Raw genomic sequence first — 16,958 nt, 5'->3', positions numbered from 1 at the left:
AAACCTTAAAACTGATGACCTTTCTTCCGCAGAAAGGTCCTCGAGTTGCAAAAACGAACTTTCCAATGAAATATATTTTAAGGAACTAGTGCTGAACAAAGGGCTATTTAAAGCTGAACGCTTTGTCAATTTATCAGCTTGTGAACATTCTGTTCCTGAATTCCCCACTGCTGTTGGATGTATAGAATGCGGGTGCCTCACTTAATCGAATACTATTGATTCAAGTGTGTCACACTGATCTCATTGAGAGTAATCAATAGTAATCCAAAATCAATCAATCTGGTCTTGCACTATCATTTATCAAATCTGAATACGCCAAATTATTTGTAGGTGTCACCTTACAAAGGAAAAAATGGTAAGACTGAGAAAGTTAATGGTTTATATTAGAGAACAAAACAAATCTCTCTTCCTCCCTCTCCTTTAAACAAAAATCTGGACTATTACTTGGAAAAATACATTTATCTTCTCATTAAAGCATCTCAATTTATAATTAGTCTTGCCCCATTCCTGAAAATTTGAAAGGATTTCTTTCCTAGGGGCTTGTTTGGGTCCGCGCAACTCAAGAGAAACTTATAGATGCCTAAACTACATTAATGACCACATACTAGCATTTTGCAAGTCTGAGAAGCTAAGTTTCAAATACCCGTCACCCATCTGCAGGGGGAAAAAAAGAGCCTTGATTGACACAGGACATAACTGCATCTTGTAACATCAGAAATGATGTCTAATAGAGTTGGAGCCGAAAAGGTAGAGCCTAATTTCTCCAGAGAGTGCACAGTACGGATGTACACGCTTATCAAAGAAGCAGCTGATGATGCTTTATCAACATATTCACCTGTAATTTAGTCAAAGTAATAAATCCTTCTATTCATTACTGCACACTCAAAAGCACACCTCCTATTTAACTTGAATGAAAAAAAAAGCCCAGAGTGTCTAAAACATTTACTTTTGCTAATGTAAAAGTGTTGGCATTTTACCTCATTCCTGATAAGCTGGTGCCAGTAGGAGTGATTATTCTTTTCTTATTCAAAGCCTATCAGTGTTTCGAAAAGCTCTCTCAATCTTATCAGGCATATGAACAGCACTGTTACTGAAAACAGTTCGTTCAGCTCCTCTCTCTTTCTGCCAAGCTATCTGATAAATCTCCAACTAACTAACTGTATTTACACACAATCAAATGTTCAGTTGTATCTTCCACATAGTATAAGCTAAGCCAGATTGCCAGATTTTACTTTGCCACAGTTGTTCCCTCTCTCTCTCTCTCTTTCTCTCTCTTTCTCTTTCTCTCTCTCTCTCTCTCTCTCTCTCTCTCTCTCTCTCTCTCTCTCTCTCTCTCTCTCTCTCTCTCTTTCTCTCTCTTTGCTGTGACATTAACTTAACAAAAATGTCAGCAGCCACCAAATATCCCCAAACTGACAACAATCAAGAAAACACTATAAAAGCACTCAACTAGAATGGAACACAAACAGAAACAAAAGGAAAAACAAATACAAAATGTTGAAGGCAATCTCTTTGGAATTCACAGGGAAAAATAAAATGTGCTACATGTGCAAATTTGGATGGTATCATGCACTTACCTTTTACCAAAAGTAAATTGGTCTTTTAGCAAAACAATTGAACAGAAACAGAAATTTAAGAATTTATGGCTGGGACTCCAAATTGGAAGGTGCTCAGAGAACTATTTTGTGACTGAATAGTCATTTAACCCCCTTCCCTCCCTGCCCCCATTTTCAGGAAGTGTCAGAGTGCAGGTAGTGAGATTGACTATGTAAGCACAGTAAGACAATAGACAATTTCATCAAACTTACCCCAGACATTGAAGACAACAGAGTAAGCAAGGTAGTTACATATATGACTAGATTCTCAGACTTTTTCCAACCTTTAAACCCTCACAAATGCTCTAGATATTAACATTTTGTTCACTATAAGGAAATCTTTAAAATAACAAAAAATACAATTTGACTGTTTAACTTCTTGTAAGTTTTCTTCTTCAGACTTAATGAACTGAGTAGTTCAATATAAAGAACCACCATAAAGATTAAAACTCATAAATGTTCCTTACTCAAATCTATTAAGATAATGCTCATAGAAATCATCTATAGACACTAGGAGATACCCCTCAAACTGGGGTAGTATTTTGGAGCATGAAAAACAGCAATGACATTTCTGGACCATAAGAGAAATTCCAAATTTGCTCAAGCAAAGGAGTAACAACAAATTCCAGGCATTACGAAAGAATTCTGTAGCTCGTAGGCATCAAAATGTACATTTTTCCCCCTCATCTCCCTTTGCTAGGAGAGAACAGAAAAGGACGGACACATGTTCCCACCTGAGCCCAATGTCCGATGCTGACTAGATTCTCAGAGCAGAATGGGCCTTCCTTTAGTTGTGTAGAGCAATAAGAGAAATTGGCCATGTGTGTAGTTCAGCTGGTGATAGCCTTCCCATCTGTGACACTAGGATCCCATGACTGATGAGGGGCATCTCATTCAAGTCTATGGATAAGAGGGATGATTCTGTCATTTCAGAGGGCTCAGTACCAACTGTATGCAGTCACCTTCTTGTTGGAAATAAAGACATGGCTCTCATCAACTACATGCACCTTTCTATGATCATAACCACATAGAATCCTCAAAATGTTGGATCTGATTTCCTGGAATAGAGGCTGTAGAGGAAGCATCATCAAAACATTCCTCTTTTAGTGGAAGAATGCATACAAATAAACATGGCCACCTTGTAGTTTGGGAGAAGTGCATGATAGTTTGGGGCTAGTTTGGGATTACAATGTGCAGAAGACACGTGACTGGGCAATGTTATATTTTAATTTTTTTCTTTTAAATAAATACGTTAGTTTCAATAATTTTTCACATGATCTTCCATTCTCGCTCAATCTCAGTGTAATTTGAATGTATGAATGACATGCTTTTATCATTCCTTTCAAAGCAAAGAATGATTCTTATCAATATTTTTGCAGAACAACTGCTTGGGAAAAGTACAACTTTTAAAACATTTTAACACATACTATGAATATTAAAAGGAGAAGGAATATAGTTACTTAACAAGCCCTTTGTTTAAATTCTCAAATGCCATCCCAATGAATAAAATCTTTTTTGCGAAGATGAAAATGAAATTATTATTGTCGAGGTACCATTCTGATTATGGAGACTGAAAGAAAAAAGAATGAAATACACCTCTATTTTCTACACGTAAATTCTTGATTGATGTCTTAATGTTTTGGCATGGTGAATAAGACACATCAAAAGCGTAAAATGAGAGAAACCGAGATTTATCACTTTCAAAATCTGAACATTCTATTTTACTTCCAGAACAATTTGTATGAGCTTCGTTTCTTCGAAACTCATCATGATCTCTGCTATCTGTATTCCAACAAGAAGCAAGCAGGCAAGCTGGGTTTTGTTGCCCATAGATTAGTTGTCCATCTCTGCTATCATATGAGGATTTATTGGTAGCTTTCCTTTTATTTAGTACCATCTTAACCAACTATTTGTGGAGAGGAATATGATGAAGCCAAGTGAAACTGTCATGTCTCTGCTTACTAACAGCCCCCTCAGTATGCCCAATATTAATTTGTTTTCTTTGGCTGGGTAAGTGCTGCCAAAGCATGTTACGCATAATGGGTACTTCCAATCAAAATGATGAAAAGTATATATGCAATTCTGTCTCACTCAAAGCAATCTGAGAAGGCCCAGAGGAGTGTGTGTACGTATATCCATATGTCTGTATCTATGTACTTGAGGGATATGACAAAACTGCTTTTTTATAATTAAACTACAAAATCACTTTTAAGTTCTGTTTTTAGAGTGATCTAATCTTCAGTAACTTCCCCATGTGTTTTAATAATTCAGTAAAATATTTAATAGAGATAAAGTTAGTGCCTTCATTTCATAGTTTGTGTAGAAAAATATTCCATATTGTCATGGGTTGTATTTCTCACAGTTAAAATTGTGTGTCATGTATCTATATTCAAATGCACATATGGATTTATGCCAGGATATTGGCATTGACTTTGATTAGTGAGATGACAATTTTTAAAAAAACATTATATTCATTTTCTCTCTTGATTTGCCTTAGTGAGTAGCCTTCTAAATACATATGAACTGCAATAAATTAAAATCATATATTACTGGAAGAAATGAAAGAATAAAGGAGTAAGTTTCTTCCAACAGTCAAAAATATTTTTCAGAAGTTATGAGGTACTATAGATACATAGATAGATAGTGTGTGTGTGTGTGTGTGTGTGTGTGTGTGTGTGTGTGTGCGCGCGTAAACTGAGGCTTCCTATACATTAAAAGTCTTAACATGAATTTGATCCAAGAATAAAAGGCCAGGTAAATCATTTAAACACAGAAATGCTCTTACTCAGCTAATAAAGGAACTAAGTTTGATGTGATAGACTGAAAAAAGAAGCACTTAGCAAGATATTTTTCTATAAACACAGTAACAGTAAATTTTTAAACAGTTATGCAAACACATAAAGATAGAAAATAAGCCTAGAAATTTAAATAGTAATATAAAATAGGGTTAAGAATTAGTAGAAAGAGCAACTGTGCTTTCTTTCATTGCTCATTCAGGTTTACTAAAGTGAAATCACAGAATTGTCCATTTACATTTTAGAGAAAAAATAAATATTTCTAAAACATAAAACATTTTTATAAAATAATGTTCATTAATTTATTTCCTTTAAAATAATTGGCAAAAGCATATGCATTTGGTGAAGAAACATGAAATTCACATTTTACGACTATTTGAAAGCTTTCATGGTTTGCATTCAGATATGTCTATCAGGTTCAATTGTATAAGAAAAGATGTAGCCAAGAGCTATTCCAAAATTGTTTGTTAGAGATGGGTCCAACACACTAAATTATGCCCTTAATATCAGCAGTTAATTTCTTATTTTACAAATTCTTTATGGTTACTTGATACTAAATACATAAATGAAAATAATTTAAAAAATAAAATTAGAAGCAAATTTATGTACTAGGTGACCTGTCATTTGGTTAATATATGATAGTTAAATTCAAACTGGACCTCATAAATAGTAGACCTACTAATTGTAGGTTAAAATTGAGCCCAGGAAAACCTAATCTGCAGCTCACAGTTTAAAATAATTCTTGAGATTTACTCCATTATAGAAATGTACATGCACAACGTTAGGCAGTGTGTGGATAGATAGAGTACATATACATATAATTACTATACATACTTGTACATATTTCTCATGCAAGCTACACATACACACCACTACACATGTGTGTCTTCTATAGACTGTTTTGAATTTTAAAGAACTATTTGCATTGATTTATTAATAATAATATATAAAATGTGTACCCCTACATATATCTATACATAGATATATTTATACATTGCTACAGAAATGAATAATCAATGACAAAACATACAAAATGCAGTAAGAACGCCATGCCGAAGAATAGCTTGGTTTCATCCCTGCACTATCAAATAGACACATAAGTATGATTGGAGAAGGAGAGGCTAAATATTTCACTGTCAGAGAATGTAGAAACCTGCAATTCATTTCTATCTCGTGTGCTTTAGAACAATGACAATTTAATACAATGCCAGAGGATGTAAAAGAGATAAAAACTGAACAAACTGGGCCAATGTAATCAAAGATTTTCTCCAGAGAGATGGCTAGGGCTGGAGCTCATATGCACTTACACGAGATCAACACTGTATTGTTTCTCTCTACTATGAATGTGCTATGAAGCAAATTCAGAGAAAAAGCTTATCTGCTGTCTTAACTTTAAAGTTCTATTGCCATCTCTCCTGTACTTTCTTCTCCCTTTTAAATGCTTCACATGTAAGTCTAAAAAGTTTTGTTTTTAAATCCTAATTGGTTTAGTAAAAATGATTTCCATTAAATGTCACTTGTATGTAAAGTATCAGCCAAAATAAGCATGTATTTTAATTTCTTCTGTGAAATAATTATAAAGTAAAATTCCTCAGGGGCAGGCATCATTTTCTAAAAAAGACAAAGAAATATTTCATTCAGTCACTAGCCTAAACCAAATGTTGAAATGGTTTTTCACAAGTAATATTGGGCATCATTGATATTGGACATTATGTATACTTTCCCAAAGAACCATCTCCTCTTTGTCTGTAATTCTTGCAGGAATGAGGTATGGTCAAAGTATTGTTAAATAGAATCACAGAAGTTAGCCACCCTCTTTGATGAATAGCACCAGGTATCTGAAATTAATTGCCAAAGTATGGCCTGGCTAATGAGATGGCTCTTATCTTTTCCCACCGCAGAAAGCACAAGTATTTTTCTGCTGGCTCAATATTTTACAAAACGGCCGTAAAGTGTTATTAGCTAAATAAAAATCTGATTAAAAGAGCTCAAAGACACAGAGGTTCATAAATTCTGGGATCTGGGATATTTGGAGTTAAAAATGATCTCTGCCACTATTTCGATCTTCAAGCATTAATTTCTTTTTTTTGTCTATTTTACTTCCAAAAGAACAACCAACCATAAAAAGAATCCTTCCTTCTGTTGGCATCTTTGAAAGCTAAATTATAAAAGCATTCTTCATGAGATGGCATATATACATATATATATGTATATATATATATTACAGATCACCTTAAATCAAAGTAAATATCAAAGGCTATCAATTTTGAATTAAGAAAAAAAGAAGACGAAGACCTATGTGGGAAAACATTAGAAAAATGATCATTCATGCAAGGGAATTAATGGATATCCACAAGGGCTTTGCTAATAACAAGGGTTAATTACCACTGCAACACACTAGGCTCAGTAAATAGAGCAGCAGTACCCTAAACACATTAAGATGAGAGACCATCACTATAAGAACCAGCCAACACCAGCACCCTTGCCTCTGCCAAAGAGATGGAAAGCTGTTGTCTAGTTCTGTCTGTGAAAGGAGGGTTTGTTAATCTCCCTACATACATAAATACCTCTACACAAAGGATCCCCTCATCACCCCTATTCAACATGTATTCTCCCTTAACTCAAGAACACTTCCTGTTTAATTTCTTTTTCTGTCCTGTTGTTGTTTTCTTTTCTTTTCTTTCTTTTTTTTTTGCTTACTTCAAGGTGGAATAAAAAAAAATCACATTACATAATAATACACATCGTCCGGCTATTTCACTTCTCTATAGTTTGGGACCTGTCCCATGGTTATTTAATTCTTAGAAAACCAGAATGCGTGGGTCTGATTTTGTGATGTTATGGGAAGACTATGAGAGGGTATAGTTTCAGGAACGCTACACGGCTGTACCTTGTCACTTTAGTAATTTACAGAGAAATCATCAGAAAAACCCCACCTATGACACCTACCTTTGAGGCTGCAGGTGTCTGCAACAGATTTACAGAGGAGAGGCAGAGGAAAAAGTAAAACAAGGCTGCTAAGTCTGGAGCTTTGAAAATTCTTTCTTAGAAAAATAAAGTTAATGTGTTTCTTCATAATTCTCAAGTAATTTCACATCTAAAGTAGCTTGGGAAAGCTTCTATCTTTCCTTTAAAAATTGCATTCAGTTGAGTTGGGGTTTGGTTTGCTATTGTTATTGTTGTTTCAACAGATAAATTGTTTCTCCTCTTGTCTCTTTCATCTCCTCTATTTTGACATGATAGTATCACTTTGAGTCAGTCATATTTCAATTTAGTCTTAGTTTTTAATCAAGAGAGATAAGGCAAGAGAAGGGGTGAAAAATCAAAGCCCTGCAACAGAAAGAATGAATAACACAAAAGAAAAACTTGCATGGCTGAGAGTGGTAATCTTCAAATATGAGAAACTGTTCAATGTTCAGTGTCCAGATTTCAGTGATCAGGCTGAAATTTACTAAACTGTTTCCTGCTTGCCTTGTCTGTTTCAGTGTTTCAATTGCCTTTCCTTCTCCAACAGCTGTGACAACTGTTAAAACAGTCAGTAAAATTAAGTCCGCTCTATAATCCTGTAGTGAATGTTACATTTTAATCAGAGGGTAGACGGGACCCCGTGTGTGAGCAGCACACTCATTTAGAATGATTACATTGACACATATGTCAAAATGAGCAGATCGATTATTTTCGTCTATTTATGCTATCAACTATTACTGCTATTAAATGTGAAACAAGCTTTCAAGTATTATGTTCTTTAATATGTTGGCACATTTCCCAAAATTAAAAAAAAAAAACATAGTTAGAGGTTAACATTTTCAGCTTTCTTCATTGTAGTCAATAAATTATATAAATCTGTTTAACAACCACCAAATCAAAAATTGCTCCAGAGTTCCCTCAGAAACTGCCTAACTCTAGTTTCATTTCTGTGTGTACATGCACGTGATGGGGTTTAACCCAGCACAATTACTATGAATATTAATAGCTTGTATAAATTCTGTGGTTTATTAATTGAGACAGAGAGGCAGATGCGTTGCTTAGCATTAGATCTTTCTGTCTGTCCAGTGAACCACGTAACCATCACAACTGGATTCAGACAATATATCTGTATTTTTTTTAAAGATGACTTTTAATTGAGCCAAAAAGAAAGCTAGTTTGAATCTTGCGCCAAAGCCCAAAAAGGCATGTGCACTGATTTCATTTAAATGCATCTGCTTTAAGAGGCTTATCTAAACTAATTATTCAAATTAGCTTATAGAAGTTAAATTCAAAGAAACTACTTTAGAAAGAACCCTGCTCTGGGGGATTTCTCTCTTTCTTTAAAGTTTGTTTTTTTATTTATTTACAAGAGAAAGTTAAGAATCTGAGTGAGCTTGGATAAGACAGGCTTCCTGGCATGAACACACTTAAAAATGCTCCAATGTTTCCACCCCAGGTGGAAACTGCACTGGAGTAGGCAATCCTACCTTTGTTTATTTTCCATGTTTATTCCCATATATTTTTAACGTGGGTTCTTCTCTTAGGTGTTTCAATCTGATGTAAACACAGCTTTTACAATCTTTCAGTCCTCCTGAATTCTTCTCTTGGCTGGTATCTTCAATGTGAGTGTGTCTCTGTGTGTGAGCATACATAGACACTCATACACTCATACATACTACACACACACACACACACACACACACACACACACACACACACACACCCTGGAGCGGCGACTGAGATCGTGGTCACTTTTCATTTCTTACTTAATTATAAAGCCATGCGCTATGCCGTCACTAGGAACAGCTAGTGGACAGCTACCTATAAAACACTACCCCCGTCTTCTACAGTTCTATATTTTCTTTACAGTCTAGCGAGAGAAAAAATATGTTTGCCAAGAGCACTGTTTTCAGAATTATAAGAGTTGGTATTACTGTAATGTAAAAGCAAAGCAATATAACTGACTCAACAGAAAGAGATAAACCCATGCCAGCCCCCCTGAATCTACGAATATTTTATCTTAACGTTGGGTTGAAATTAAGTTTATGACCTACTCATTTACGCAAGTATGTCTAATTGACTTTCCCTGCCCCCCTCACTTCTCTCCAACATTGAGATATCTAAATATATAGAGAGATATAGAGAGAGATCACGCGCATAAAGGTATCCATAAATACAAATGAACTCTATGTAAGAATGAAAATACTTCTCTACCTGAAAACAAACCCACAACCTGAACATTGCCTATTTAAGAAAAAAAATGTTAAAAGTCACTACTGTCTCTTCTTTAGGTTTTTTTTTTAATTCTCCCCCCCTTAAATATTTATAACGTGTGAAAAATCTCATGTTACTTAATGGACTGATTTGTCAGTTAAGTGGTGACTGAACGCTAACCATGCAAATAACATTATTCTAGCTGTGAATTGCACGGGGCTAGTTTTTAAATTGTTCTCTGAAGGAGAATTAGTAAATGTACAATTTTGCCTCTAACTCTGCCCGGTAAGAAATGACAGGGAGCTGAAAATATCTGTCAAACTGCAAATACATAAGAGGCACTCAATAGTATAAATCATTTTGAATATTGTATTTTAAAACATCTTTCCTTGGGAGAATGGATCCTAGTAAAAGATGCATTTTAACAGTTCACTAAGCATTTGTGCCAAGTGTCTATTCTTAGCACCTGAATAAGAAGTAGCTGTCACACAGCTGTTTTAGTGACAGTTCCTGAGATTTGCCTCAAAGGTAACACTAGTCAGAGAACAATTCTCCACTTACTGAATTAGGAGATCACCCTGGACACAAAAGGCACAAGACAGACACAAACAAACACACGTACACACACACACACACACACACACACACACACACACACACACACACACACAATACCCCAGAGCATTCATTACCTGTATCACAGTGCATAGATCCATTCAGTCTATCCCAGCAACACCACCCCTCCAAGCCCCGAGTTTGAAAAAGAAAGGAAAAGAAGAAGAAGAAGGAAAAAAAAAAAAAAAAGAGGTACCTACTCTTCTTCGTAGTGCAGGGAAAAAGATTCAGGGAGGCAAAGTTCTACCGAATCCATGTGCGACCGGCAACCATTATTTGTGCACCCCAGCTATAAATCAAAGTTTTCCTTGACAGGGCACTGTGCAATTAACACAAATGTTCGCCCAGCCACAAGCCTATAGGCACAGCCAGTTGGGACCAAAGCTCTCACACTCTCCTAATCAAGGACTTAAAGCCCCGATTGGAGCTTATGAATATGAAGTAGGGCTTTACATATGCAATCCCACCGGCCCAGGCGCGCAGCTGATTGGGGGAACCTCTGCCCAATCAGGAGGGAGGCGACAGGACGCTGCACCCGGCCGGCCTGGCAGAGCCAGGCAGGTAGGCTGGGAGGCAGAGCAGCCAGCCGCCAAGGGGCTGAAAGCTAGAGGCTGGGCAGAGAGAAAGCCAGGGAGGACCCGAGACCCAGGAAAGCTGCCAGCCAGTAGATAATCTGAACATTTTTTCCGCCTTCCCCTTTCCTTTTTTATTTATTATTTTTTTTTTCTGGGACGCTGCAAAAGCAACATAACTAATTTAACTCTCTGTGCACTGGAGATGTCTGTCTGGGGTTTGCCAAGAAGTCACGCAGACTCAGTTAATTGGGGCAAGGATTCTGTGGAAGGTAGAGAATTGAGTTTGTCCCCCTTCGTGGGGGTGGGCCGGTGGGGAAGGGGGTGTATGAGGAAGGAGGGTGGCTGCTTCTTGTGATATACTTCTTTATTTGTTCCTAACCATGGCTTGCTGCCTTGAAGTATAAAATAGGCATTTAAAAATAAGTCATTTCTTGTCAATTGGACTGCCGGACCTGAGATGGCATATGTTTTTATAAGCTGCAAGTAGAGATGGATGAACATTTCTATACCTCTTTCCTTATACAATGCACTACCTTTCAAAATATTTGCAGGGTAAATGGGCAACTTTACTTTTGGGATGGGAAACAGGGCTGAAAGGAAAGTAGTGTACTAATTGTATCTCAATGCATTTTGATTAAATACTCAGTTACAGTAGGAAAACGGTTAAAAAAAAACAGTGCGGTGAAAAGTATCCTTAATTGCAGTTACTTTAATATAAATGTGTAAACCAGGATAAATATATATATATGTATAAATACATGATTTTTATACACAGTATCCAGCATTCCTATAAAACTTTGTATTTATTTTTATTTATACAACATAACCTACATGTAGAACTATCTTTCAAATCAAAGCAGAAATAATATAAACCATCTCTCAGAATGGTCACTATAGAAAGTGGTTTTCAAAGAGAAAATTTAGGAAACTGAATTCTCAATCAAAACTGTCACTAAAAGTAAAAGAAAAAGCAAGAGAATGTAAGAGGAAAACTATTTTTCCCTTAAAATAGCATTGAGCTGGTTCTTAATTTCCTGTTAATAAGAAATAAGCTTAGTGTCTGTTTAAACTATAAGCTTTCTACACAAACAAATGTATGCTGGACTTGTTACCAGCTATTTATGGCAGAGGTAACTGTTAGCTCCCGGGGACTGAAAGACTCACAATTTTGATATAATCCAGTTCGGTGGCTTATCAACTTTGGCATCCCAAGTCTTACATGATAGAACTAGTATAATCTTTCAGATCAAAATAAATCAGTTTAGATATTCAGCAAGTTACATTCACTAAATAACAACTCAACCTTCTCAAGTTGAAAAACAAAACACCAAAATAGATCAGCCACATCAAAATTCAGAATATAAAAATGACAGACATGATACACACACACAAACACACTCACATGCTGGGGGGGGAGCAATTTCCTTGCCATGAATTTAACTATATCTAAGGGATGAACAATATTCCTTTTATTTGTGTTATAAATACACATAAGTTTCCAGATCAGAATGCACATAGGAAAAAAATAATAACCCACACTGTGCTTGAGAATACTGTATAAAAGCAGGTAGTAAAAGCTTAATTACTACTAGCATTATGCTGTCTATATTGTTAAATGTGAACTCTGCAATTAAGATGTAAATTTGGTTGTGAGCAGTGAATTAAAAGAGCTTTGAGACGTAAAAGAAAATACAAGCATTCTGCAGACACCCAGAATGAAAAAGAAAAAAAAAGATTCCTCTATTCAGTCTAAAATCAGACATCTAATCAGTTTACAATATTAAAAAAAGCATTTTACAAAAGAAACCTCATTTTTTTCTAGAATACAATCCAAGAAATATGAAACCTCATATTGCATTAGAAAAAAGAAAAGCATCTTTAGGCTCCTAGGATTTCTGTCCTGATTTTTCAATAAATGAAATTTCTCAAGGCAATTTGTAAGTTCAATAGCATGCATTTTTTAAAAGGATATACCCCCACAGAAAACGTTCCCTCTTATATTTTTGAACCAGGAACATTTATTTTAAAAAAATCTTTAATATACTCAGTGAAGGCATTCAGTTGATTCTGCCTTCTGTGCTGTATTTGGTTGCTTTGCATTATCCTTGTTTGACAGAATGCGTTTATTACTCTCCTTCGAAATGACTTTTTAAAGATAAGCTTTGTATCTGGTCATTTACTGGTGATCTTAAGCCATTCCTTTGCCTAGAAAGTGATCCTTTATTTCCTAGAATCTCCTTAATTTTCTTTGAGTATTTACTTGCCCTCATTAGGAACCATCTGATTTCTCTGGTGGGTACTTTACACATACTTAGACTCACATTCATGTGCCAGTGTTTTCCTCTGTCCGTGCCCACAGAGAAACCTGTGCAAACATTCACAGAGTCATCCCCCCTCCTCTGTCAGGCTGTGTTCACTGAGCAGCCTGCTTTCCGAATGACCAGAAATACACTAGGCGTGGAGAGCTTGACTATGCCTCCCCTGGGGATCAGTCACCTGCACAAGCCAAGGGCCTAAAATGCCACTCGCCTGTTATGTATCCAGTTTAATCAATTAAAATTTTAAAATTGCATCTATGGCACTGAACTTGTGAAGTACCTTGTAGAATACCCTAGTTCAATTCATCTCAACATCTTCCACCAGTCACAAGAGTATTTTCATCTCAAAAGAGATTGGAATCACTATAATCATAGAAAAGAAATTTAGGACATGCATTCTGAACTTAAAACCTCCAGATCTTCAACTACAAAGAATTTGAAGTGGTTAGGAAAGGGGGGGGGTACAGATAAACAGTCATAGGGTTAGCACATATTGTTAATCAGGCTGTACACTTCACAATTTTACCACCAGGAGTCTACCCAAATCAGGATGGCAGGAACGGGGGTTAGGGGGGATGAGGCAAAGAAAAGGATTTCTGTGGACCATTTCACAAGGAATCTAAATAAATTAGCTAATATCAGTCTATTATTCATCAGGTCCTCAGTCTATGCACACAATCTCATATTTCTTACACAGTGTAGCCATAAATATCCCCCAAATCTTTCTGTCCAACTAATGCATAGACACCAAGAAAACAAAACACACCCTAGTCATTTGAAGAATACGATAGTAACAAGCAAAACTCCAGTGGAAACAAAAGGTAGATTCTTGTGAGTTGCCTACAGGAGAAATATTTTTCTATGTGTGAATTCATATGTATAAAGTGACAAAAATTCAGTCTTGAAGATTAAAAATGTTCTCAGCTTTCACCCTCTTTTCCCTGGAAACTAACAGGGTAAATCTATATCTTAAGTTAACATTGAATCACAAGAACTTTTGAAAACTTATTGGAGACAGTATAATCCCCCCCCCATTGGTCAAATATGTAAAGCTAAACAAGGTCCACAAATTTATCACTTCTAATTACCTTGTCATTTTCCACTCTAGATTTCTTTTTTCTTAAGATCATAAACCTATGAAAACCTGTTCAGCTTTTGGAATCATTGTCTCTGATGTTCTTTGATAGATTGTAGATGATGTAATATATCATACAACAGAAAACCAAACCAGGTCTATTACAAACTATCTGGAACTCCAAAAGAAAATCACCATCCTTAAAACACAAGCATGGGGGGGCGGGGTCAGGTGTCAGACTCTGAAGAACTGTGTGGCCTTCAAAAGGACCCCCACCTACCTGTCCCTTGTTACTTCGTCCACACATTAGGATTTCTGTTGTGCTACAAATGTGTTTAGGAGTACACCTTACCCATGGAAAACATGCAGAGTTCTTCCCAAGCTGTCAGTGTGACTACTTTATATTATCAGCAAACCTCTATCAATTCATCACACCTCATTTTCTGTTGCCTTTCATTTCTAGGGCACAGGCTTTGATATTTAAATTATTCTCTCGATTGGCAAGAAGCAATCATTTTGGCTGAAAGTGATCTCTTCCACAGAAACACTCACACACACATGCACTCACACACACAAGCACGCGCACATACACGCACACACATACCACAAACTTGCCTTTTAACAAATATTCTGTAAATCTATCTTATTCCCAAACTATGGAGTCCTTATTAAAAAAAATGCCTTTTCTCTAGGGAATACTTGTCTCACCTCTGTAACCCATCAAACTCTTTTTTCAGTGTTTTTATGAAAGTGGGGAATTAAAGAAGCAGAAAGGAAGGAGGAAGGGAGGGAGGGAAGGAGGGAGGGAAGGAAGGAAGGAAGGAAGGAAGGAAGGAAGGAAGGAAGGAAGGAAGGAAGGAAGGAAGGGAAGGAGGGAGGGAGAGAGGGAGAGAGAAAAAGAAGGAAAAGTAAAGAAAGGGAGGGAGAGAGAGAAAGGAAGGAAAAAGAAATCCGGGAGAGACAAAGAAACTAATAAAGGCAATTTGGTTTCTGCTTAATTAATTCAGGATTATTTCACTTTCATTTTGCCAAGCTAATAATATACATGGTGGAATGTCAGAAAAAATTAAATTATAAACTACACTGTCTCCAGTGGGAAAACTGACTTTAGTTGTGTTGGATTTACCCTGGTAAAATATCAAATGCATTTTGCATTATTCTGTAAGTTTTCCATAATCTGCATGGCATGTATTTACAGAGTAATAGTTAACATTTTGAGATTATCCATTAATAAATGAGTTACAGTTATATTCTTTCCTGCATGTTAAGCACCAGGAGTTAAATGCAGAAAACATTCAAGGTCAATGTCCCGTTTTAGACCTTTGCAGGCAGCTGTAATATTATGATAATCAAGCTTAAAATATTCCTATAGAAAGAGTAAATTAGCCTTTTCACTTGAAAGATGATTATGATAAACAATAAACCTAAGAGAGGACAAAATCCCTATTTTTAAAAGCCATAAATTGTTGACTCAATCATGTGTGTGATAGTATTGTTCAAAATAAAGGGCTCAGCTCTGCGAGGGAGACGGGAAGAAGAGCAAAGAAGAGAAAGGGGCTATGGAACAAATATGTCAGATTTCAAAATAAGCAACGGATGATTTGATACTAAGACAATGATCAAATTATCCAGCTTAACCATCCCATTAAACATAAAGTACATTTGAAGCTGTGTGTTCTATATCTATATCTATCTAATCTATATCTATATCTATGTAACATAAATAAAGTACAGTTGAAAAATATCTAACACAATTTCAAAGCTCTCTTTTTTCCTTTTGTTTCCATCAACCCCTTGCCCAGAGTTTCAAAGGACTTAGTAAATGTGTGTGTGTGTGTGTGTGTGTGTGTGTGTGTGTATGTTAACCTCCATTGTCCATATAAATAGGTATGAAGAGGTTAATACACTTAAAAATCTCTTACAGCCTAGCATATTGGTAAAACTTCATTTGATAAATATATTTGTTAAAATCAGTCAAAAATTATTTGAGAGATGATATGTTTGTCATCCCTGGAAGAGGCCAAAAGACCTCAAAACCATTCAGAGAAGGGCCAGCATCTACTCTCCTATAGGTGTTGAGCTCAGATTCGCATTATCATTAGGATGCTTCAGAACATAGTACTTGCATTTACACAAGTCTCCGCTTTTTCAGTTAATTGAACTCAATGTCTGGTCACACTTGTGCAGAGAAGCCTTCTGGCCCCATTAGTGTGCTATGTCCATTGTAGTCCTGGCTGGGTATCATAAACCAGTGTTATGGTAACCTTTTGATTCTCTCAAAAGTGCTCAAGTTTAGCCAGGTATGGCTCATGCCTGTAATCCTAGCTGCTCAGGAGGTGGTGATCCAAGGCTCTGTGTTCAATGTCAGCTTGGGGAGAAAATTCTGTGAGTCTCTTATGTTTAATTAACCATCCCAATGCAAGGAGCAAAGCGGTGGCTCAAGTGGTAGAGCAGTAGCCTAGAGTCCCAAAGCACAGGAACAGCACCAGGCCTGAGTTCAAGCCCTGGACAAGCCAAAAAAATGCTCCAGTTTTGGTTATAAATTTTATTATCATCCTCTACATAGTGAGCTTTGCATAACTTAAATTCAAGGCCTCTTGCTCTGATCTGGAGTTTTTGCTCAAGGCTGGCTCTTTGCTACTTGAATCATACCCCACTTTCATCTTTTTGCTGGTTATTCTAGAGATTTGAGTCTTAAGGATTTTCCAGTCTAGGCTGGCCTCAAACCATGATCTTTAGATCTCAGTCTCCAAATTAGTTAGGTTAATAAGCATAAGCCATCCAGCAGCAATGTTATATTTAAA

At 36.3% G+C, this 16,958-nt stretch overlaps 1 protein-coding gene across 7 annotated transcripts in view; it reads right to left on the bottom strand.

Annotated features, from left to right (window-relative positions):
* Nucleotides 1–16,958, bottom strand: part of LOC150038951 (estrogen-related receptor gamma) — a 540,901-nt gene that overhangs the window by 197,255 nt on the left and 326,688 nt on the right. Inside the window, exon 1 of one of the 7 annotated variants that reach the window (XM_090328183.1) lies at nucleotides 10,387–10,605. The exons of 4 other annotated variants lie outside the window; for them this stretch is intronic. In XM_090328183.1, the coding sequence (XP_090184309.1) occupies nucleotides 10,387–10,442 (56 nt within the window). In that variant the 5' untranslated portion in view covers nucleotides 10,443–10,605. Of the gene's footprint in view, nucleotides 1–2,329; nucleotides 2,484–10,386; nucleotides 10,606–16,958 lie in introns of those variants that run through there. 2 more of the 7 variants (XM_090328189.1, XM_090328190.1) reach the window with 2 other exon arrangements.

Source organism: Megascapheus bottae, unplaced genomic scaffold, assembly GCF_031878675.1.
Source record: "Megascapheus bottae isolate mThoBot1 unplaced genomic scaffold, mThoBot2.hap1 H_2, whole genome shotgun sequence".
Lineage (NCBI taxonomy): Eukaryota > Metazoa > Chordata > Mammalia > Rodentia > Geomyidae > Megascapheus > Megascapheus bottae.
This window is presented reverse-complemented; position numbering and strand designations above follow the sequence as displayed.